This window comes from Radiomyces spectabilis, assembly GCF_025331425.1.
Source record: "Radiomyces spectabilis strain NRRL 2753 chromosome Unknown BYT42scaffold_5, whole genome shotgun sequence".
Classification (NCBI taxonomy): Eukaryota; Fungi; Mucoromycota; class Mucoromycetes; order Mucorales; family Radiomycetaceae; genus Radiomyces; species Radiomyces spectabilis.
In genome coordinates this window covers 502,817-524,472 of record NW_026251930.1, presented here as the reverse complement: position 1 = coordinate 524,472, position 21,656 = coordinate 502,817, and the positions used below count along the sequence as shown (strand labels likewise).

The window sequence follows — 21,656 nt, the reverse complement described above, 5'->3', positions numbered from 1 at the left end:
TTTGAGTGATAACATCCCTCGCTTTCACAGCGTCGCAATGGGGGGAGACAATAGTCTGCATGAAGGGCGGTAGAAACCAAGGCTTTTATTTACGTTATTGTTTTTACTCTACTCTATTCTACTCTAACTAGTTATGACCCATCCGACACGGCCAAAACTGGTGCGGATAAGGTGTGAAGAGACGAGGTTTTTAACCCTCTCTTATCTCTTTTTTTTCATTTACTTTGAGAAAATTACTTTGATTCCTGCCGAAGGAGGCCAAAAAGAAAAACCATGCGTGCCAGGAACGCCCACATGGGAAAAGAAAAAGAACTCCCCCGGGGTGAGCCCACCTTGCCGTACATTACTCCCGCAAGATTCAACGCCCAACCAGCTGATGAACGGATAAGCAAACCGGTGCAGGAAGACAAAGTCTATGAGTAAGCTAGCCCCAGTTACGAATCAGCCCCGCCGCCGTACAACATGCCGTTTCATGGATTCGCGAAATCGACGCCTTTATATATCCTCTTCATTTTCGGCTCCACCCATACCGTCAATAGGAAACGCTAGAAATGATGAGTCAGCACGCTGCATTCGAAGCATCAAAAATATGGCTAGGCTCCAAACTGCGGCACACAGCCAGGGAATATAGAGATTTAAGGCAATAAAAGAACTTAAATGAAGGAAATTTGACTCTTCGTAACATCGTCCTGTTGAATCTTCGCACAACTGATGATTCAATCGCAGTTGTTCAATGGGACCATAGCACTGAAGCTACCGGTTGCTGTGATCAGCACGTATAAAGGCCCTTGGGAATTTTGGATTCCCGTATATCTACTGGAGTAAGGCCACGTCGCTTTTTACCACCAATAATGCGATCGATGTCTGCGCAAGCTTCTAATCGAAAAGTCTATGACTGGCTCTCAATGCCATCGGTGGTGGCTGGCTTCGAAAACAGTTTTTATGCATGGATGAAGGCTGATCTGAGTTGCTCCTATTGACAATACATGTACTTGACATGCGCGTACCTCAATATACACGACCGCTTGCCAAAAAAATATAACCCCCCCCAATTGTTCTTTACAGAATGACTGCACATGGTGCGCGCGGAAAACGTCGCACGCTTCCAGTGCTTGGTAAGATGGTAAGCGCTTATTCTTTTCGGCAATCGTAAAAGCGGGAACGGGGTTTCAAATACGTCCATCCATGAGGCGGAGAAGACTCCTTTCCTGAGCACAGAAATGGCGACACCTGGCGACACCTGTGCGTTCTTCATATGATTGCCATCGTCAAATGATGTATCCGTGGAGGACCCTGGAAAAATATTTAAGGCTTATCATTAATTGTATCAATTGGTTCCTGAATCTATTCATGATCCTGAGAAAGATCATATGGTACTACGCGTCATTGACTTGAATGAATTCATATTCCAGTTAACAATATGAAGCCCGTCTACTTTTAGCCATGATCCACATTACCAAGCAAAGTCAGGTTCATTCAAATACATAAGTCATATAAAAAACAGAGGCAATTTTGAGGGTGGTAACAGGCGCTATCGAAGCATCATTGATAATGACTTTTCTGAGAGTTGCACAGAAAATAAGAATAGTTAGAAGTCCTATTGTATGGAAATCGATATATTCCAAATATGCCTTTGTGTAATGTTACGTTCCTGCGATCATTTTTATGCAAGCAATCATTTTTATGCAAGAGAGTATTTCATGTTCTACGCGAGATCGGTTTTGAGTACAAAGTAATACATCGCTCGTTGTGACCCTGGAGTGATACCGATTTTTTCGAACTATTACCGCACCGCACCTCACTGCACTGCACAACATGCCGGGCAATTTCAATCCAGCTGAATATATCTATCTGAAAATATAGAAAATATCATACTAAGTAAACATTCGAAACATCGCGCGCTTATCGAAACTTTTAGGCAATGACCCCTTAAAGCACGGCTATATCTTCAAGGAATTGGTAGAATCCACTTTGGCCGGACGCAAGGAGGTAGTGATAGCAGATCATCGATGCCAAATTGGAAGAAAATCTTAGTGATGGAAAATGCTGAAAATTGAAAGCAAGGCACCCAAGCGCAGTATCTCTGGTCATGCTCATTAGCAGGACATGAATTTATAAAGACATAATACAGTCAAGAATAAAAAGAAATAAAAACGCACGTCCTGGAACATGGGATATCTTAGGAAGGAGTAAGAGAGAGGGATGTTCAAAACACGTCTCCTTCAATTTGTAGGGCCTAATTTACGGAGACCTGCATGATAAGATTTATTCGGTGGTGCCACTTTACATTCGAATATAAACCTCACAGTTTTCTAGAATTGGCGATTTTTCGTACAGATATTGGTTCCAGCATGAAGTTTGCTAATGTGACATTTTTCTCCGTTATTGTGCTGATCGGTATCGCCAATACAGCCTCCATTCCCAGTATTTCAGATGATAATGATCGTGATCGCAGCAGTTTGGATACTCTATATCCCATTATTCCAGAGCGAACTCAGATTCCCATCCGTATACCCACGTATGATACAGCTTTAGATAACCACAAACTAAGCAAAAGAGATGCAAATACGGCAAAAGAAATCAATGGCACCCATCCACAGCTATTGTCCGCTGATTCTACGGATGAAGTTTTTACTGCGTCTGCCGAACATCGCGACAGACTAGTGTTCCACGCCAAGTTGACGTCCATCGGCTACTGTGATACAGTTATTACAGGCGGCAAATTTGATTGTGACCAATGCTCGATTATCAAGAAACCACACCTTGTAGCAACGTTCAACGATGTCGCTCATGATACGGCCGGTTTCATTGTTCGGGACGATGAGGAGAAAAAGATATACATGTCTTTTCGAGGTTAGCTTTTATGGCTGAATGCACCCATGAAACATGACAAACTGATTTCTTCTACCTTTGGCTTGCCATCATTCTAGGTGCTTATTACCATCAGAACCCTCTAGAGGTGAGTAGCACGGGAGAACAAAGCAGATCATACATTGTAATTCGGCTTCGTTCTCACTTCTTCAATAGGCGATTTCTGTTCAACAGACCAGGTACGCACCAGTCCAAGATGCGCTAGTGGCAACCTGTAAGTAATAAGTGAGTTCACGTTTGCCATTTGATTCCCTTGGTAGGTAATCGGTTTTGAATAGCGTCTTATGACTCATATATTGAGATCCAAACACTGGTTATACCAATGTTTGCCAAGGAACTGGACGCACATCCAGATTATACACTGGAAGTTTCAGGGTAAGCAGCCGGTTGAGAGGTGCTTTTGCTGTGCGCTTTTTTGACAAGGGTTCAATGATTTAGTTATTCGCTCGGCGCTAATACGGCTATCTTTGCCGCGATGGATTTGTATCAACGCGAGCGACGAATCACCGCTGATAATCTTAGTATCTATAATTTTGGTTCGTAAATTACGTTAGCGTCTACGTTCTCTATATACTACAGTGTGTGAGGCTAACGCTGCAGACTATATTCATAGGCGGATTTCGTCCCGGTAATTCGGTATTTGCATCTTACGTGGAGGGAACAGGGATCCCGTTTCAGCGGGTGGTGCAGTATCGAGATGGTAGGTGGGCGATGTTATTTCTGGGAGTAATACCGTAGCTAAGATACACATGTTTGATTTACTAGCCGTGCCTCACTACCCACCTTCAGTTCTTGGCTTTTCTCATGCTGGCACCGAAAATTGGGTTTCTAAGGATGGAAACAAAGTTTGTGAGTGATTCGCAGTTCAATTTTGGTACGAATCACACAATACTTATTGCACGGCCTTTATTCAAGATATCTGCAAGGCTGAATTAGAAAGCGCTCAATGTTCGAATTCGGCTCTTCCTGCCCCAGACTTGAGTTATCATTTGAGGTAAGCGGTACTCTCCTCGATGGCACCCCATGAAATTCACACGTCTCATCACATGCGACCGCTTAGATACCTCAATGTCGATATGAATGTATGCGGCGATTCTCAATAGTGCACTCTGCAATCCTTCAAACTTTTGGCAAGATAAATCGCGAATTGCTTCACTTTGTAACAGTAATAATTATTGTCACATTGTGGCCAAATGCATTATTTCATTGTTGAGCTATATAAAACCAATTAGTTTGGCAAATAATCGATATGTGCAGACACACAGAAGCGAATATTTTTTCTAGAAAAGCGTGCCATTGCCTCAAAATTCTGTAACATCATCAGAGATATAAGCTTCTGCTAGCCATTACCTCATCCGGCGATATCCATCAAACTGGCACTATTGTTTCGATGGCACTAGCATCTATAATTGCTGTATGTGCCGCATAAGCATCTTTTATTTCATGCATCGATTTTCGCTTGGTAAGCAGCTTGTAGGGAATATTTCAATTGGCTATACGGGGATTCCATTTTTGTGGATATGTGAATCTGTGATTTCTGAATGGTAACTTATTAATATCATGGTAACGGAAAACAGTGCCAATGCGGTACAACAGTCACTGGACAATGTTTGTCGCATAGCACGAATAGCACAAAGAGACAAGTGCAACGTGTGTCAAAAGCACTAGGTGGCACAGAAAAAAAAAGCTTATTTGGTATTGGATCGTTCGGATGATCGAACTTTAACTGACTTTGAGATTAATTACTTTTTTAACTATTGTTACTGATCACGTTGCGGTATCTTATGTGTGCTGTAACGATGATCTTGAGCAGAAAATATGGTCGGTTGAGAAAATCATATGTGTACCTTTTTTTTAATTTCATCTGTGTGACGGGAGTGGTTAGGAGAAGGTCACCACTCGGCTAATTCCCATCGCTAACTTCACTGACAATGGACTGCGATATAAATACACCGTTAGTTTTACGATAGCGAAAAAATAAATAAAAAACCTTACATTTTCAAGCTGTGTGCTTGACCCACCTGAACTATTTCTTGAAGCAATGAAAGTAGCTGTTGTATTACTATCGTGTTTAGCTGGTTTAAGCTTGCTTTTTCCTTTGTCCAACGCGGCACCCGTGGATCCAAAGACGGCGGCTGCAGTCTCACTGCCTCCCATTATTGCCAATCGAACCCGACTTCCGCGGACCTTGCCAATGGCTGATCTCATGTCAGAACAACGCGCCATGGATAGCAATGGGAAACTTCCTAATGGCACCGAGAATAAAGGAGGCATGGCACTAGATGCTCCTCCTCAACCGGCGACGCGTCCCCGTGCGGCGTATGCATCGAGCAACACTGGTGTTTCTCTCGCATCGGTAGACCACATTGAGGAGTTGACCTTTTACACCAAGTTATCGTCCATGAGCTATTGTGATTCTGTGATCCCGGGTGGAAAACTTGATTGTGCACAATGCTCGGCCGTCAGCGGTGCCACCATGGTGAAAACTTTTTCCACGCTTCTTTACGACACAAATGGTTATATTATTCGCGATGATGCCAAAAAGAAGCTTTATTTGACTTTTAGAGGTACGTATAATTACTTTTATTCTCTGTTCCTGAACAACGATTCACTGACACTGACCTTTGTCCTTTGTTTAGGCTCTAGTTCCATTCGTAATTGGATTGCTGCAAGTATTTTCTACCTGACGATTCATCTGTGTAAAGGTGAATGACATCTTATTAACTCGTTTGGTTAGGATTTCACCTTTATTGCCACCAGTTACACGCCGGTGAAAGGCGCTAAAGTTCATACAGGTAAGAAGCGAGGATCAAGGTGACACACAAAGAAATGAAGAAAACCTGCTAACTATTTCCATCAGGGTTCTATAATTCGTACAAGGAAGTCGCGCAAAATGTGATTTTAACAATGCAAAAGGAGCTGGACGCTCATCCTGACTATGACACGGAAGTTTCGGGGTAAGCTATGCGAGGACGAATTAACCTCTTTGTCTAGGTTTGGACTCTTTCAATTCCTTTTAAACATCAATTTGATAGACATTCGTTGGGTGGTGCAATGGCTGTGCTTGCTGCATTGGATCTGTACCAACGTGACATCCGATTTACACCCGACAACCTTCGTATTTTCACTTACGGTTAGTATACTCTAACGAGATAAATGCTCGCTTCTTACTCACAAAAATATACTATGAATAGGTGCCCCACGTGTTGGCAATCCTGATTTCGCGTACTATGTTACAGGTACCGATATCCCATTCCAGCGCGTGGTGCACGATCGCGACAGTAAGTACAACACCCAATAAGACCCACTGGAGAACGACAAAAATTCAAATCATTCTCAAATACACTGCAATGACCAGTTGTGCCTCATTTACCTCCGCAAGCCTTCGGTTTCCTTCATCCCGGTATTGAAAATTGGATCGTCGATGGAGAAAACAAAGTCCGTAAGTAACACAGACCGATCAGGGCCCCCACATTAGAAAAGATACTCTGCAGGTTTCATAACGCAAACAATCATAGAAATATGTGAGCACGAATTGGAAACCTCTCTTTGCTCAAATTCCATTGTTCCCTTCACCAGCATTCTCGATCATTTAACGTAAGCAAATCATATGTGCCTCAATGATATATTCAAACTCGCTCATGCTGGGACAACCCTCTTTCCAAATAGCTATTTCGACATCAATGTTGGAACTTGTTAATCAATACAGTCCAAGTACTAGGATTTACTTACTTAATGCTACAATGTATTCTATATAACAGCATTTTCTCTATTAAAAGTGATACGTCCATGCGAGTATTTTCTCTGTCTCAAAAAAGAGAACTTGAAGCGGCCCAAAAATTTCTTCAGCAATAAAATATTGCACACTGCAAAACAGTCAAGTTATAAAATGTACGGAGTCGACAAAATGACAACCCTTTGCAACAAAAATGTACTATTTCCCATAAATTCCTGGGCGAGCAATAGTTAACGGACGTGTGTTCACCCGCCCTTTAAAAAAAAATCGTTATTTTTACTTTTATTTTTGCAACAAAAATGTCGTAACTGACAGGAGTACTCAAATCTGAAATTCCTAGCCGTATGGCATTTCCTTGTTGTGATTGGCTAGACGCTTTATACTCCGCCCGGATGTTTCAAAAATAAAAGTAGGGCCCACCGTGGATTGAACACGGGACCTAGGGATCTGCAATCCCTCGCTCTACCGCTGAGCTATAAGCCCTTTTTGCAAAAAATTTTTGAATGACCAAATCATTCGAAATATCACCTTTGCCGGACAATCACGTGATGGGCCGACAAAGTGTCGGGATTCGCTGTCAAGGTTTACCGGAATTATCGGAAAGGGTGCTTTTGCCCCGGAATACTGTTTATTTTTATTTTTGTAGTGTGACTAAGAAATAAGAGAGGCATTGGGGAGACTGATATATAATGGGAAGGACTTGCAGCCTCTTTTCTACTAAGCAACGTGTTTCCAATGGTCAAACTCTACTGGGATGATTTGCGTCTGTTAAATTTAAAGGGTAATTATGTTTTTATGATCTTTCTGACTGCAGACGATTTCTTTCTTTTATCACCTCCCAAGCGAATATCATCCTTGTAACCGCTATATTTACTATATGGCTAAAGTCATGCTGCTATTTCCAATTCCACTGGCTGTTGCGGTTCCGCTCGGTCTCTCTATGAGAAATGTGGATCATAAATATGCTAACGGCAGGTGAACATTGCAGAAGAAAAGGGCGTATACACGTAATGCCACGGGTTATCGGATCCTGGCTTTTGCTTGGTTTTCGGATCATTGTAGGATTCTGCATGATTATCATGACCAAGAGTAAAGACGTATTAGCAAATGACATTTTCGACAATGGATTATATTACATTCATGGATCAACAGAAAATTACATGAGCAAAGTTGTAATATAGAGGTAGTAATAGATTGGGGAGTCAAAAAAGAAGACTATAAAGATGGAAAAAAAAGGTTGCCTGGTTTATGAAGATTTAAGCAGCTTGCGAATGAAATCAATGCGTTTTAGTTGAGCGGAAGCTGGATTGCGTTCCTTGAAGCCGATGGGCGGTCGCAGTAATACAGTGAATTTTTCAACAATGAATCTTCGACGTTCATCGCGAGACTCTGAGGGAGCATAGCGAATAGCATCTCTGAGGAAATCAATGATATACAGCACAACATTAAAATGAATGGCCGGCAAATTCTCTCTCAACTACAAGGAAGAGGCTGCAAGTTAAAAAAACATCGATCAAACCTCAGACAATTCAATGGGATACTTACCAGTGACATGACTTCAACCATATCTGCAGCATCCAAGGCTTGTGTATACAGGTCGCTAGGTATGACCGGTTCGGGAAGACATTCTAGAAACGCGATCAATACATCGATCATGGAATTGGCGCCAATGGCTTCCTTGTGCGCATTGTCGTTGGAAGTGCTGGTATCATCGTTGCTTTCATCTTCATCGTTATCGATGCTTCCGCCCAGTAAAACCGAATTATCGAACTGTTCACCGGTATCAAGGCATTTTCGGATATACTTTGAAATTACAGGGTCCCCGTGCTTCAAAAAGAGAGAGGTCTACATTGACAATCCATGCATTCATCCATCATCCAGGGGTTAGAACGCAATATGGATGACCAGCCGCCTTTCTGATACTTACAATGCACAACATATTTTTATTCCACAAGAAATTCAAGACGCGCCATAATTCCTTTGGCAGGCTTGCTTGCTGTGGTCGTACTTGGGCTGGTGAGGCGGGTTGCTCTTTGGCGGTCACGGCGCCCAGGGAGACTTGGTTCACAGGCACCGTCATCTGGGCGAGTTTGTCCAGCGGCATACCGAAACAGGTGGGAATGTAGTTACCGGAAATCACGATAAAGAAATCTTTGCCATTGACTAAACGCAGCACGAGGATGTCGTCAATTTTCTCTTGGCCTTGGTTGAAAGGGGGCGAAAAAGTGGGATCGATCATCAATTCGAATTGAATTACCACTTTTTCACCGGGGCCAATGACGCCTGACAAGGGCTGAATTTGAAGCCAGGGCGGGCACACGTTGTCTTGATCCATCTTGGATATAAAACAGAACGGCGCCAGCACTTGGCCGGTATTTTCCAGAACAATCTTCTTCTCCTTGTATTCCAAAAATTGAACATCGCCAAAATCGACAAACGACGTAGAAATCTGGCCCTTGGTCAAATTGTCTTGCGTCTCTTTGAGCTGACGGATCAATTCTTCTCGAGTGGCTTTTTGTTTCTTTTCATTGATTTTTCGTATCTATGCCCATCATTGTAACAGCCTCCATCGTCAGCGCAAGAAATTCACTCATGTCGAAATGACGCTGGATAATTTACCTTGGCCTGCATTAAAGCGCGAACGGGTTTGTGATCACTGACCATCATCTCCATGCAATTGTTATAATCGAGAAGTTTCAATTTCGACGTTGGTTTCTCGTTGTCGTCTGCCGAATCATCCACGGTCATCTTTTTCCACAAGATGCGGTCCGTCCAGGAAGGTGCTCGGCGCTTCTCACTGTGAACACACATCCATCATTGAGTTTCCCATTTGAATGTATTTTTCACCTGTAAGTGAGTCTCCATTTTTACCTTGTATCGTACTGATTGGTGCCTGGGTCATACTTGTAGGTAGGTAAAAAGTTGATTTTGCCTTCATCAAACATGGGAAAAGTTCTGCCCGCTTGTCGCTCGATGGATAGCTAGAGAAATCACATCTCATCATCGTACCGTACCCTATAAGTAATGTGTATACAATGGATGATTTACCTGATCGTATTCCAGTAAAAGGTCCAACTCACCACGTTGTACTCGTGCCTTGATCTCTGGTTCGGTCAAATTAATTCGGTAATTGAGATCGCCTACCCAGATCAAATGACTATCCGGAGCCGTCAGCTTTTAAAAACGGAAGAACCCCCCCCCCCTCTCCCTTCCTATTCCACCAAAGAATCTTACTCTGCATGGAAAATGGAGACTTCTTTCGACCAGGGACGGATGACGCCATTGGAGTCCAAGAAAGCAACGCCTTCATCGCCACCATTGTTCCAAGAGTAATTGACGTAATCCGTAATGGGATCCAACTGATTGGGAAAAAACAAGCGTTTGGAGATCTCAGTAAAATCCTGATTGCGTTTCTCAGTCTTGTCCAAAAAAGCGGCCAGATGGCTGGTGACAAAGCACAGATAGGAATCGTGATAACGGAATCGAATAGCCACGCCACCTTTATTTCCCTAGCAATGACGGTAAAAAATGCACTTTCAGTATATGCGAATCTTGTGTCATACCGTCTGCATCTGTTTACCATCATGTTCATTAAACCCACTCCTGCGTAACAGGTTTGTACTTCAGAAACGGCGGGCATAATGTCCGTTTTTGCAATGACAATCAAGAGCATGGTCACCAATTGTTTCGATGCAACCTATGGCGATGAGCCTGTAAGACAAATTTTAATTGTTAAAGGGCATCCAGAGGCGTTGTACCTTTGCATAGTTTCGTTTCGCACTTTTCAGAGTTTCCAGGATCGCATGGACCCATGCTGTTTCTTTTGCAGGATCATATCGGATATAAGCCTCTGTACCTGTCTCCATTTCTTGCAATCTACCGTCATTTATCGACGTGTTAAAAATAATTCATTTTGACGGCCGAAGCATGCACAAAAAGGACATTTTACCCAATCACGTAAAAATCTGGATCAAACTGACTAGCTTCCTTTGTCCTTAACGTGCCGAGCAACCAGGTGGATAATGTGGGTGGAGGAGAGCTTCCATGAACATTCCAGGTACCTGCAAAGATACTATGGGGCGCCATTTCCATGTTATTCAATCCACGTTTTTCCTCTTCCATGTAAAACTGACAGGGACTCCTACTTTGCATCCTGCCAATCGACAAACTGATCCTCCTGATCCATGAGTCTGGCGTTGATCCAGTGTTGTTTCGCTGTACTGTGGGTAAGCTCGGGGGCTCTTTTCGCACGAGCGGTTTTGGCTCTTCGTAAGTGAAGATTGGCCAGTGTCTCGGATCGCTGTAATGGAAGCACATATGGAATGGAACTGGTATCCTTGGACGACACCGTACTTGCGCGTGATAATTTCCTCTCATCCTTTATAATTTCTGAAAATTGGATAATAAAATGATTGAGTACCTCACCCTATGCCAGTAAACTTGAAGAATCCTCGACAGCAGCAAACCTCACCTTTTGCCTTTTTGTATGCATCGATCCAGTGATGATTATCTCCTCCTTCACGATAACCGCATTCCTCTATCAACCCATGACACGCATTGTTATCACAAATGTTACAAGTGAAGCGTCATTCGCATTGAAACTTTACCTGCTATGGAGTGCAATCGTCGCACTTCTGCTACGATATCGAGCATGGCCTGTTTTTCAGGAAAGGTCATGCATATCGAAGTCTGGTTGTGTGAAAATTTGACCAGCAGAGCTACCCGTTCAATGGAACCCGTTGAGTAAAAAAAGAGGTAAAAAAAAAAGCTCAGTATGGATGCTCAAAGTTGTTTACCTGGTTGTGCATTTTTTTCTTGATGTTTGACTTGGGCTTTGGCAAAAAACGTGAGAGATTTAATAAAGCGTGTATGTTAGCTCCGACGGATAATTCACCACATCTTACAGATATCAATTTTCAGGCTGGAATAAATGGGCAGTACTTGCACAATGACGGGCAGCGTTCGAGGGTCTTGTTGGTCCTTCAACACCAATAGACTAATCCCATAACGAAGCAATGAGTCGGTCGTATTCACTTTTTGTTTGACTTCTCTTATAACACCGAGTTACCAAGCTTCCTGCTTGTTTTTTGTGGCACCATCGCGGACCACTACCGCCAAAATATGACCTGGCTGGGCGTGAAGAGCTTCAGAAGGAACGGGGGATTCACTAGAATGGAGTCTAACTACACTGCAGTACGATGGAGTTAAGGAAGTCGTCCGTGTGTATCACAGAGAAAAAGGACACAAATGCCAAGAAAAAAAAGAGTTGTCGCTTCGGAAGGACGAACAGAAAAAGGATATGTATTCGGCTTTATCGGGAGGCAATACGAGACCGTCTACGGCGGGACTGGTAGACTGTTTACGTGGAGGCGATGGCATTCTTGAAACTGTCAGGATGAACAGTGGAGTGCGGTAACTTTCTTTTCTGGGTTGTCGGGAATGAAAAAAATACGATTGACTCGAAATGGCCATGGTCCAGCGACACCCAAACACGGAGTTTAAAAATGTTTTGCCCATAATTGAAAGAATGGCAGTGCCACTGGGACTGTGGCTTGTGACGAAGGGGGACTCAGGATCAGCGGGGCGGTTCGGTTCAGCTTTTTTGGTCCCCCTCACCATACGCGTTTTGTTCTTTTTGCTGGTCATGGCACTCACTTTAAGAGAGGAAAATTTTATTGTCATTGACAATGGATCGCAGATAATTAGAGCCGGCATTGGCATGAACGACACCAATAAGCCTCCCAGTGTGGTAAAAACTCACCGTTCTTTTTCCCTAAAAAAACCATAGGTCCCTCTGTATCGACTCATCTTTATCGTAGAACTTGTCAATGGCTGCATATAACCACCCCATTCAACGTCACACCATCACATCCTGGCAAGATATGGAAGCATGCTGGTAAAGTTCCTTATTCTCTTTCCAGTAACCGTTTCCCACGTTCCTTTTCCTCAAAACCCATTCCTAATTTCGTCACCCTCACACCCATCAGGAATCACATTCTTTTCAAAGAACTGGGATTAAAGAAATCACGTAACGAAAGCCCTGTCTTATTAACCGTGCCTGTGCAATGGACCAAAGAGGAATACGAACGCATCACACAAATATTTTTTGAAGAATTCAATGTTCCCGGTATCTACATTACTCAACAACCCGTGCTTGCTTTGTACGGATGTGGATCGGTGTCGGGCATCGTCATCGATATCGGTGACGAAATGACAGGTGCAGTCATTCAAATACAAAGAATGAAAAACACTCCATGAACTGACAATTGTATCAAAAAGATGTCAATGTGGTCATTGACAGCATTGTGCAGCAGCATTCCAATTTCGCGATCCCTATTGGAGGACGACAATTTGATCAATATTTATTGCGGTTAATGAAGGAGGATAGTGCGTTGGTGGAACAGATGAAAACAGCTCAAGTCGACCTGGATGAAGAATTCGCAAGATATGTACGAGAGCAACCGGACGTGTGTGTGGTGTCGGTAGGCCATACAGTGGAGGAGAACCTTTTATCGAGCGAAGTGCCTTCGGCCGTTGATATCGCACCCACATCAGCCACAGAAGAATTTCTAGATGGAGCCACCGATGGAACATCCAAATTGGAAGAAGAACCTACCGATGTTCCAGACAACGTGGAAATAGAATACAAAGGACACAAGGTATATCAAAGGAACGGTCCACTGCATTGCATCAAGACGGATACAGGATCTAACGATGACGCGAGTCTAGTTTACCGTGGGGGCTTATCGTCATAAAGTGATGGATCCGTTGTTCACGCCTGATTTATGCGGCTTTGATGCGCTTTCATTCAATGATGCAATGCGCCTTGCTGTGATGAACTGTGAACCACCGGAAATGCGGCCTAAATTATGGGAAAACATCGTCCTGACAGGTGGATGCAGCCAAGCGAGCCAATTGCAGAGACGGATAAAAGCGACGCTTCAAGTCTTCTTGCCTCGGTCCGATAATGCTGGTGACTCCCAGCCTAGAGTCTTGGGCTTTTTAAGGATACCCGACTATTTTACGGTGCTCAAAGATCGTCAGTACCAGCGCTTGTCTACATGGTTGGGAGCCGAAATCGTCGCCAAGGTAAGAGACCAAACAATCACATTAGTCCTACTCAGAAAACTAACATATTAATTGTGTACCAATGGTCAGCTCGTATTTATTGATGCCAAAAATTATATAAGCAAAGTAGATTATAATGAGCACGGTCCATCAGTTATCCACACCAAAAGCTTTTGAAATGACGCTCTTTCCCCTTCATCCACAAAAATCATTCAATAAAACCTCCGCCGACCAATCATAAACCATTTTTCACAGAAATTCAGTGTCCCTCTTTTTTTTTTTTTTTTTTCTTCTTTTGCTCCTGTCCCGTTGGTTCTGCACTTCATTTTCATCTGGCACCATGCGCTTGAAAGGCTTTTCTAGCAGAAGAGCATTCACATTTCTTCTCATTGGCCTGTTGGTGCTTGCGACACTTGTACCCAAAGTCAAGGCATGGGAACAAGGTAAGCTTTAAGGGAAAAGAGATGTTCATCATGGGAGACCAAGTCAGTGCATGTCAGTCTATTAAGCGCGCGGATGATGATGTATAGGCGACTTTGAAATCTTTGATCTGGTTGATGAGCTTGAAAAGTCCGAAGGCAAGGACGTCAACTTTTACAGCTGGTTGAATATTAAAGTAACGTATCGCTGGGGGGGGGGAAGAGCGGCATCCCATCATTGATTTTTATGATCTAACTTAATTTTGTTGTAGCCCAACGCTTCTCCCAACGATATCGGTAAAGCGTACAGAAAAATGTCGCTTAAACTTCAGTAAGGCACCCTTCATTGAACTACTCTTTTTGTTCTCGCTCTTTCCCCTTTCTAATTGACCTATCATGCTGCGTATAGTCCTGACAAGAACAAGTCCGATAAGAAAGCCAAGGAGCGTTTTGCACGATTGGGCAAAATCGCCGCCATTTTGCGTAATCCTGCCAGCCGTGAACGATACAATTTCTTTTACAAGAATGGTGTCCCGCGTTGGCGAGGAACCGGATACCTGTACCAGCGTTTCCGCCCTGGTGTGGGTTTTGTTTTGGGCTTCCTTTTTGTCGTGATCGCCGCCATGCAATACATGACCCGATGGATCATACACTATCGCGAAAAATCAAAGATCAAGGAACTCATCGATGAAGCCCGATCCACCATGCATGTGAATATGCCAAAAGGCCACACCGCGCCTTCCTTTGGTCGAAGCTATGTGACAATTGGACAACGTGCGTTGCGTTGTGAGGTGAAATCCGATACGTACATCATTGTATACCCCGAAGGCGAACACGATCCCGTGCATTTGGATATCAGCAGCATGGCTCCCCCTCGCATTTGGGAACTGTATATTTTCAGATGGCCCGTCTCTCTGTATTACAAGGTATCCGGTAAAAAGCACCCAGTGCCTGCTGCCGAGTCCGAGGAAGAAGGAGACGATGACGATCGCAAAGCCGACGTAGACACAGACGAAACCCAAGGTCAGAAAGCTGCCAAAAAGAAGAAGAAGTCGGAAAAAGTGGCTGTAACAGGATCTAAAGTCGGTGGTCGAAGACGTGCTGTTAAAAAGAACCAATAATTTATCTCAAGAATCGTCTTTTGGTGGATGCATTTTTGATTAGACAATAACCTTTTTTACATGAAAAATTACACCCTATTTTTACACGTGTAAAATAAATTGAACATATCTTACGGCAATCCTTTTGCAAAATGGGCAAGATACACAAAGGTAGTGTCCTTGCTTGCGCAGCGGAAGCAACACCTTGAAGGGAAGAGAGTTGCCCTTGTTCGTTGATCGTGAAGAAATGGATGAGCATGGAAAAAAGAAAAAGACGCCGACGAATTCAATGTCCGACTCTTAGTTCATTGGAAATTTGCGTCACTTCTCGTAGATGAAGCTTGGCAGGCAGTTTTGGACTTTCTTTATCCTATTTTATTTAGCTCTCTGTATACATACACACCATGTCTGACTTTGGCGATTTCAATTCTCCCAATGAGGATCCTACTGCTGATTTCCTTGCTCGTGAGCGAGCGGCCTTGGGCGCAGATGCCGACTTATTTGCTACAGATGATGTGAGCTCACCTAGTCAGTTTACTGGTGCCATTTCGCCTGCGCCCGTCTTACCTTCGCCTTCCGCAATGGTATCTCCCTCCACCGGTGGATTGGGTGCCCAAGACTACAACGATATGCCAACCTCCCATACTGCCGTCTCCCCCAACGGCGCTGGTGACTACTCGGCTTTTGAGCACGAATTCCCAAAGGCCGAAGATCTCGAATCGTCTCAGGTAAACCCGCTTACTGGTGACAATGCATAAGACACTGCAGCTACAACATGGTTTTCTTTTTCAAATAGGCTTTCCACAAGGCCATGTTGCCTGATGAAGAACCAGAAGTCGTACGGTAAGCTTTAAGCTTTGTTCATTGTGACTCATTGAGAAAAGAACCAAGTCTCATCTATGGTGTTTTGCGGTACACAGACAATGGCGTGAGAAGCAAAAGGAAGTGATTGCACAGCGCGATGAGGAAGAGGAGCGAAAGAAGCAAGAAACCATCGAACAAGCGCGTGAAGATATTGATCGATTCTACGAAGAATATAATGAAAAGAAACAGAAAGCCATCGAAGAGAACAGGTCAGTCAACCACAGGTTCTGATAAGCATAAAAGCTTCTAACTGACGAGGTCAACACGGTATCTACAGAGAGCGCGAGGAAAACTATCAAAAGGATCGCGAAGAAGCCTCTTCTGCCAATGTGTGGGAACGTGTGGTGCGCGAATTTGATCTGTCGAGCTCTGCCAAGGCGGCTCGACAAACCCGAGACGTGAGCCGTATGAGAGAACTGATGACGGATCTTCGAAAGGACCCCAAAGCTCCCGGTACCATTGTCCAGGCATAAAGAAAAAAACTTGAAAATATTACACTCTTTTATTGGATTACTTCTTTTTCCCTCTTACTTTATAGTTTCAAACTCATGTGTGTATGCTGTGCTCTAATAAGCTTATGAAGCTCGTTGGAGATGCTATTGACTGACACTGCAATGTTTAACGCGAAGCTTCCTGATGCTCAGGACCGCGCTGACTAATATCTGTGCTTCTCAAGGGAGGCACCATTGGAACCAGTAGATTGCGATGGAGTTGACGTTAACGTTGAGTATATCAGAACTTTCCAGTTTTTGGAAGAGAAATACTAAATAAGAGCCTGAGTTGCAGGATGGTTGGAGGTTTTCGAGGGGAATTTTGGTCAAGGTGGAAGAGGCATGCAGGAAATGTCCGCTCCAACGAACGAAAGGGCGTCGGGAATTGCGCGTGTGGACAAAAATGGCAATTCTAGCGTTTGGGATTTTGTTCGTTTGTGTTCTTTTTTACTTTCTTTCTGCAACTGACATTTTTTTCTCTTTCCCGACTTGACTGTGTGGAATAAGTATGGGTGTCAATGGGACCGAACCGAATGAACCTTCCGGCGACCAGCCTCTTGAGGAAGAATTTTATTCCTCATGGGCACTTCTTATCCTCATGACGCTGCTCATTGGAGCGCTGTGGACAAGCTATTTCCTGCAACTACGCAAAATTCGGGCCATTCATGAAACCGTCATCTCCATCATGGCAGGTATGCAGCCTTTGATAAAGTGTTGGCTACTAGAATGCTTTTGCTTACGACATGCCATCTGGGTGTTCGCTTCAGGCATGATTGTCGGGCTCATCATCAAGCTTTCTCCGGGGACTATTATACAGCGCATGGTCCAGTTCAATCAAGGCTACTTTTTCAACCTTTTACTGCCTCCCATCATTCTCAACTCTGGCTACGAACTAAAAAGGGTAAGCACGCCTGACTGACAACACAAACGGGCAAACATCAAGTAAACAGCGACTCACACACAAACTCGACATAGCGGCATTTCTTTTTAAATTTTGGTACTATTCTGACGTTTGCCATGGTGGGCACATTTATAGCGGCCATTGTCACAGGGTAAGATGGGCAGATGATTTTGTGGAGTAGCCAAGGGCAGGGCTAGGACTGACGGACTTTGGGATGGTAGAACCTTGGTATTCCTTTATGCATTTTTCCACCCCGAAGGGATCCATATCAGTTTTCTGGACAGCATGATTTTTGGATCCATTCTGTCCGCCACGGATCCAGTCACGATTCTCGCCATCTTTTCTCAACTGAATGTGGACCCTCAGCTATTCTCGATTATTTCGGGTGAATCACTGTTGAACGATGCTGTCGCCATTGTGCTTTCCGAGTAATGCGTCGCCTTGTCTCTTTTTTTGTTTCAAACGAGCTCGTCCACGGAAAACTTACTCATACTTTTTTTATTTTTGATCCCAGAACATTGCGTCAGTTCCGTGGACAAGAAATGCATATTATCAATGTATTTAAAGGCATCGGTTACTTTCTTGGCGTCTTTTGGGCTTCCACGGCCATTGGTATTCTGTTTGGTATCTCGGTCGCATTGATGCTCAAATACTCCCAGTTGTATCGTTTACCAAATATCGAAACATGTCTGATTGCTCTTATGGCCTACAGCAGCTATCTATTTTCGAATGGCGTACAAATGTCAGGCATTGTTACATTGTTATTCACCGGGATCACTTTGAAGCACTATGCATATGACAACATGTCACTGCGCACCAAACGAGCTACACGCTACGTTTTTCAAATCTTGTCCCAGCTATCTGAAAACTTTATCTTCATCTACTTGGGTGTGAACCTTTTTACACAAGCCGATCTCGATTACAAACCGATTTTTATTCTAGTCACCACGGTAAGTAACCCTATTCTCTAAAACCTTTGCGGGTGTGCTGTGTGCTAAATGATGAGCGTAGATCGTCATTTGCATTGCGCGTTACTTATCGGTCGCACCGTTATCTCTGCTAATTAATTGGATTTCCCGTGCGTTTCGGCGACCCGAGCCCTTACCGCGATCTCATCAAGTGATGCTGTTTTGGAGCGGGTTGCGTGGGGCCGTAGCCTTTGCGTTGGCATCGGGCATTACGGGCGAAAGCGCGTCCGCTATGCGAATCACCATCCTCGCTGTCGTTGTATTGACCGTCCTGATATTCGGCGGCACCACCAATCGCATGCTTCAAGTGTTGGAAATCCGTACGGGGGTGACCGAAATGGACGATCCAAGCAGTGACGAGGAAGAAGATGTGGACCCTGGTCAGTGGCGTCGAAGACCGTCGTCTTATCGCCGACAAAGCAATGCCGGTAGTCGGGAACGGTTGCTGGATTTGAGCGACGATGAAGGCAGCCCAAGTCACCACCGACGTGGATCTTTCAGAAATGATCCTGTGGATGTCTCCATCGGTGGGCTGTTATCCGGACCGTTAGGCAACCCTATTCCTGACCCAGATCGAGCGCACTGGTTCATGTCGTTTGATGAAAAATACCTGAAACCGTTCTTCACCAAACGTCAAGTGCAAGCACGGAATCAAACGCTGGCAGAGTACTGGAAGCAAAAGCGACGGAACATGGACCGAGAAAATCGCCACATGCTCGCCGGGGTCCGCGGCATGAGTTTCGGATTGGAGTCGCAGGCAGACGATGACGAATTTGATAACGAGGCAGTCAATTTGAATACCGTGCATGGTAACACAAATCATCAAAACAATATACCCATTCAGTCGTCGTCGTCACCCCGGTTTCCGCGCACCTCATTTAGTAATGCGCCTTCATCCAAACTGGTGATTGGATCTGGAAGAGTGTTTGGCCGATCACCATCGTCTCCGCCCGACGGGTAAACAAACAGACCGGATCGACCATGGCAAAAAGGAAGTAGATTAAAAAATTAGCGATAGAATGAACTTCCAATCCCCTTGGCATCGTTTATTATCCAATGTACATTATTTCATTTCTCTACATATTAGATTCCAGAAAACAAAGAGAGCTTTTAAAGCATTTCCGATCTGTGAAATCTGTTTTTGTTAAAAATGGAATGCAATGGGAGGAGGGGGGGGGGGATGTGTAACGGCTGTCATATAAATTCAGAACACTGCATCAAGGACATGTGCAAGTCATCCAGCCAGATCAAATTTGTTCCCTTGGACTAAATTCTACTTTTTACATCTCCATGGATAAGCGTTCACGGCAGTGAAGTTGGTTTATTGCCTCGCTACATGTTCATCGGCGAAAAAGCCTGAGAACACCCGTTATCAAACGCCCGCTGTCCATTCATGGAAATAAAAAGGAATCAATGATACTGATGCACCAATCATATTTCAAGCTCATCACATCAGTGATCCATTCACTACACGCTTTTTTCCATGCGATCCATGCAACAGGCACATGAACGGAAAGCACAGTTTTCTTTCGAAGCTCTATAGACAATTAGACAGTCCTAAAAGGAATATGGAATTTTGTTAATCCCCATTTCTCTCTTTGCTTGTATTGATCAACATTAAGTACATAAAAAGCCTTACTTGCTGCGAAAAACCCTGTAATTGTGGAATGCGCAGAGGAGCCATGGTTACAGCACAAATCGCATCGGAACTGGGAAGTTCTTGCTCTGATATTGCAATGTTTAACGTAACGGGAACAATTAATGCGAAAGTTGTAATCTTTAATTTGTTTAGATTGCAGTAAAGCCTCGAAAGCTGGTTGGGCGTCCAGGAAAAACCTCATAAAAGAGTTGCCAGGTAGCCGACAAGATGTATAAAGAAGAACCGATGTACAACCTCAGTGGTCATTAAGAACGAGCAAGCGACGAATGTGACCAAGTCAACAACTCGACGAACGATCATTTCATGCGAACAAGCGGCATTCTTCTTATACAAATGAACAATACTGAATAATGGGACCCTAGGCAATACCAAATACCGTTTTTCTGCTTTATCGATGGAGAAAAAAGAAGGAATTTTCATCTATCAGGAACATTTCAGGCATCTGTGTCTATAACGTACGATGCACCTTCCAACTTATTTTTCTCTCCATCGTACATTCATCTTAGTTGCTTACAGTATAGACTCGTCCTTTTTATTCCATGTACTTTCATAACCGAATCTTTGCATACTCACATTTTCCACTAGTTATTTCGTTGCGTTTGATCAAACAGGTCCTGTACGTATACCGAGACGATTACAATGTCACCGGCTTAAACCTCCACATGTTTGATAGCTCGCGCACCGAAAACTTTTAAAGGCAAGGTATTGTGCTCAAATGGCTCGGGTTTTAAATCTTATGCCGCATCAGTCGTTTAAGGTACCTGAGCTTATCTCTAAAAAATGTACAATATCCATCCGTGTGAGACGACGGCTCCCACCATATGATGACAACAGTTTCTTTTGGGTGAAGTGAAAAAAGTAGAACAAGACATATTTGTCTAATGAGTCTGCCTTTTTCCTTTGGGTTCCTCTCTCCACTAGAGCAGTTCCCGAATTAATTTTAACCTACTTCCGCTCGAACAAATTATACTTGTTTTTTGCAACTGCCATTACGGTATGCGAAATTCTTCAGTAAAGCTGGACATCAGGGTAATGATACCACAAGTTGCCGACTCATGTTTCAATACGACGAATTGAGGTTATTTAGTATGTGGCAAACACGAAATGAAAGATCCCGATGGACGCGCTAATGTCAGCTTTTCCCTCCTCAGACCCCCTTTTTTGTTTTTGTTTTTGGCTTGATGGAAGATGACATGGATAAACGCTTGATTCCAATGATATCATTGGAATACATTGGCGTGGAGGCCGAAAATTGCAAATTGGTACCGTCTAGATGTTTCTCGATTTATGAGTGGGCAATCTGCGTGGAAACGCGATCGGACACTTAACACCTTACAAATTACATATTGCTGCACCGAACAAGGACAAAGGGGCTGATGGAACCTGAATACACTAGAATGAAATGGATCAATCCAACATTGCCTGACAACATACTCTATGATACTAGATATATGACTCAAGCTGAGCTGTAGATATCAACCATCATGCAAAGAAGATTCAATAAACCCTTTCCACCATGTATTGGTTGGATAACTGCAAGGAAATCCGGCCCGGAAATACCCAATACCCTCAACTTTT

At 43.7% G+C, this 21,656-nt stretch overlaps 9 protein-coding genes and 1 non-coding gene across 10 annotated transcripts; 7 read left to right on the top strand and 3 right to left on the bottom strand.

Moving 5' to 3' along the window:
• The first annotated feature begins 107 nt into the window (after positions 1-107).
• On the top strand, positions 108-886 carry BYT42DRAFT_565108 (uncharacterized protein). The gene has a single exon (XM_051567826.1). The coding sequence runs from the start codon at positions 134-136 to the stop codon at positions 386-388; it is 255 nt and encodes an 84-aa protein (XP_051424345.1). The 5' UTR covers positions 108-133; the 3' UTR covers positions 389-886.
• Positions 887-2,343: 1,457 nt separating this feature from the next.
• BYT42DRAFT_565106 (Alpha/Beta hydrolase protein) lies at positions 2,344-4,086 on the top strand. The gene is made up of 9 exons (XM_051567825.1): positions 2,344-2,853; positions 2,931-2,959; positions 3,028-3,085; positions 3,150-3,246; positions 3,310-3,407; positions 3,485-3,571; positions 3,637-3,720; positions 3,787-3,865; positions 3,932-4,086. The coding sequence occupies exons 1-9, from the start codon at positions 2,352-2,354 to the stop codon at positions 3,972-3,974; spliced, it is 1,077 nt and encodes a 358-aa protein (XP_051424344.1). The 5' UTR covers positions 2,344-2,351; the 3' UTR covers positions 3,975-4,086.
• A 777-nt stretch (positions 4,087-4,863) lies between these two features.
• On the top strand, positions 4,864-6,705 carry BYT42DRAFT_565104 (lipase). Its single transcript, XM_051567824.1, has 9 exons — positions 4,864-5,438; positions 5,511-5,539; positions 5,609-5,666; positions 5,732-5,828; positions 5,907-6,004; positions 6,066-6,152; positions 6,230-6,313; positions 6,390-6,468; positions 6,541-6,705. Exons 1-9 carry the CDS (start codon positions 4,913-4,915, stop codon positions 6,569-6,571), a joined length of 1,089 nt encoding a protein of 362 aa, XP_051424343.1. The 5' UTR covers positions 4,864-4,912; the 3' UTR covers positions 6,572-6,705.
• Positions 6,706-7,018: 313 nt separating this feature from the next.
• BYT42DRAFT_t64 lies at positions 7,019-7,090 on the bottom strand. The gene has a single exon. It is a non-coding gene; the product is annotated as a tRNA-Cys (tRNA).
• Positions 7,091-7,853: 763 nt separating this feature from the next.
• BYT42DRAFT_494337 (Endonuclease/exonuclease/phosphatase) lies at positions 7,854-10,473 on the bottom strand (the record flags this gene model as incomplete). Its single annotated transcript, XM_051564292.1, has 9 exons — positions 7,854-8,084; positions 8,153-8,452; positions 8,535-9,149; positions 9,227-9,404; positions 9,479-9,588; positions 9,656-9,764; positions 9,842-10,116; positions 10,188-10,304; positions 10,366-10,473. 9 exons carry the CDS (start codon positions 10,471-10,473, stop codon positions 7,854-7,856), a joined length of 2,043 nt encoding a protein of 680 aa, XP_051424342.1.
• Positions 10,474-10,988: 515 nt separating this feature from the next.
• Positions 10,989-12,043, bottom strand: BYT42DRAFT_290537 (uncharacterized protein). Its single transcript, XM_051562879.1, has 6 exons — positions 11,909-12,043; positions 11,676-11,800; positions 11,512-11,603; positions 11,404-11,439; positions 11,079-11,325; positions 10,989-10,996 (listed from the first exon to the last, which is right to left on the bottom strand). Exons 1-5 carry the CDS (start codon positions 11,984-11,986, stop codon positions 11,180-11,182), a joined length of 477 nt encoding a protein of 158 aa, XP_051424341.1. The 5' UTR covers positions 11,987-12,043; the 3' UTR covers positions 10,989-10,996; positions 11,079-11,179.
• A 132-nt stretch (positions 12,044-12,175) lies between these two features.
• On the top strand, positions 12,176-13,933 carry BYT42DRAFT_565092 (actin family). Its single transcript, XM_051567823.1, has 6 exons — positions 12,176-12,356; positions 12,427-12,503; positions 12,595-12,824; positions 12,887-13,266; positions 13,337-13,696; positions 13,766-13,933. Exons 1-6 carry the CDS (start codon positions 12,252-12,254, stop codon positions 13,850-13,852), a joined length of 1,239 nt encoding a protein of 412 aa, XP_051424340.1. The 5' UTR covers positions 12,176-12,251; the 3' UTR covers positions 13,853-13,933.
• A 45-nt stretch (positions 13,934-13,978) lies between these two features.
• Positions 13,979-15,331, top strand: BYT42DRAFT_565090 (DnaJ domain-containing protein). The gene is made up of 4 exons (XM_051567822.1): positions 13,979-14,118; positions 14,206-14,291; positions 14,367-14,425; positions 14,504-15,331. The coding sequence occupies exons 1-4, from the start codon at positions 14,016-14,018 to the stop codon at positions 15,213-15,215; spliced, it is 960 nt and encodes a 319-aa protein (XP_051424339.1). The 5' UTR covers positions 13,979-14,015; the 3' UTR covers positions 15,216-15,331.
• Positions 15,332-15,550: 219 nt separating this feature from the next.
• Positions 15,551-16,902, top strand: BYT42DRAFT_598061 (clathrin light chain). The gene is made up of 4 exons (XM_051570959.1): positions 15,551-15,922; positions 15,991-16,037; positions 16,115-16,267; positions 16,336-16,902. Exons 1-4 carry the CDS (start codon positions 15,599-15,601, stop codon positions 16,529-16,531), a joined length of 720 nt encoding a protein of 239 aa, XP_051424338.1. The 5' UTR covers positions 15,551-15,598; the 3' UTR covers positions 16,532-16,902.
• Positions 16,903-17,318: 416 nt separating this feature from the next.
• BYT42DRAFT_593084 (sodium/hydrogen exchanger 3) lies at positions 17,319-19,379 on the top strand (the record flags this gene model as incomplete). Its single annotated transcript, XM_051570669.1, has 5 exons — positions 17,319-17,450; positions 17,525-17,601; positions 17,672-17,878; positions 17,965-18,400; positions 18,462-19,379. The coding sequence occupies 5 exons, from the start codon at positions 17,319-17,321 to the stop codon at positions 19,377-19,379; spliced, it is 1,770 nt and encodes a 589-aa protein (XP_051424337.1).
• Between the last annotated feature and the right edge of the window lie 2,277 nt (positions 19,380-21,656).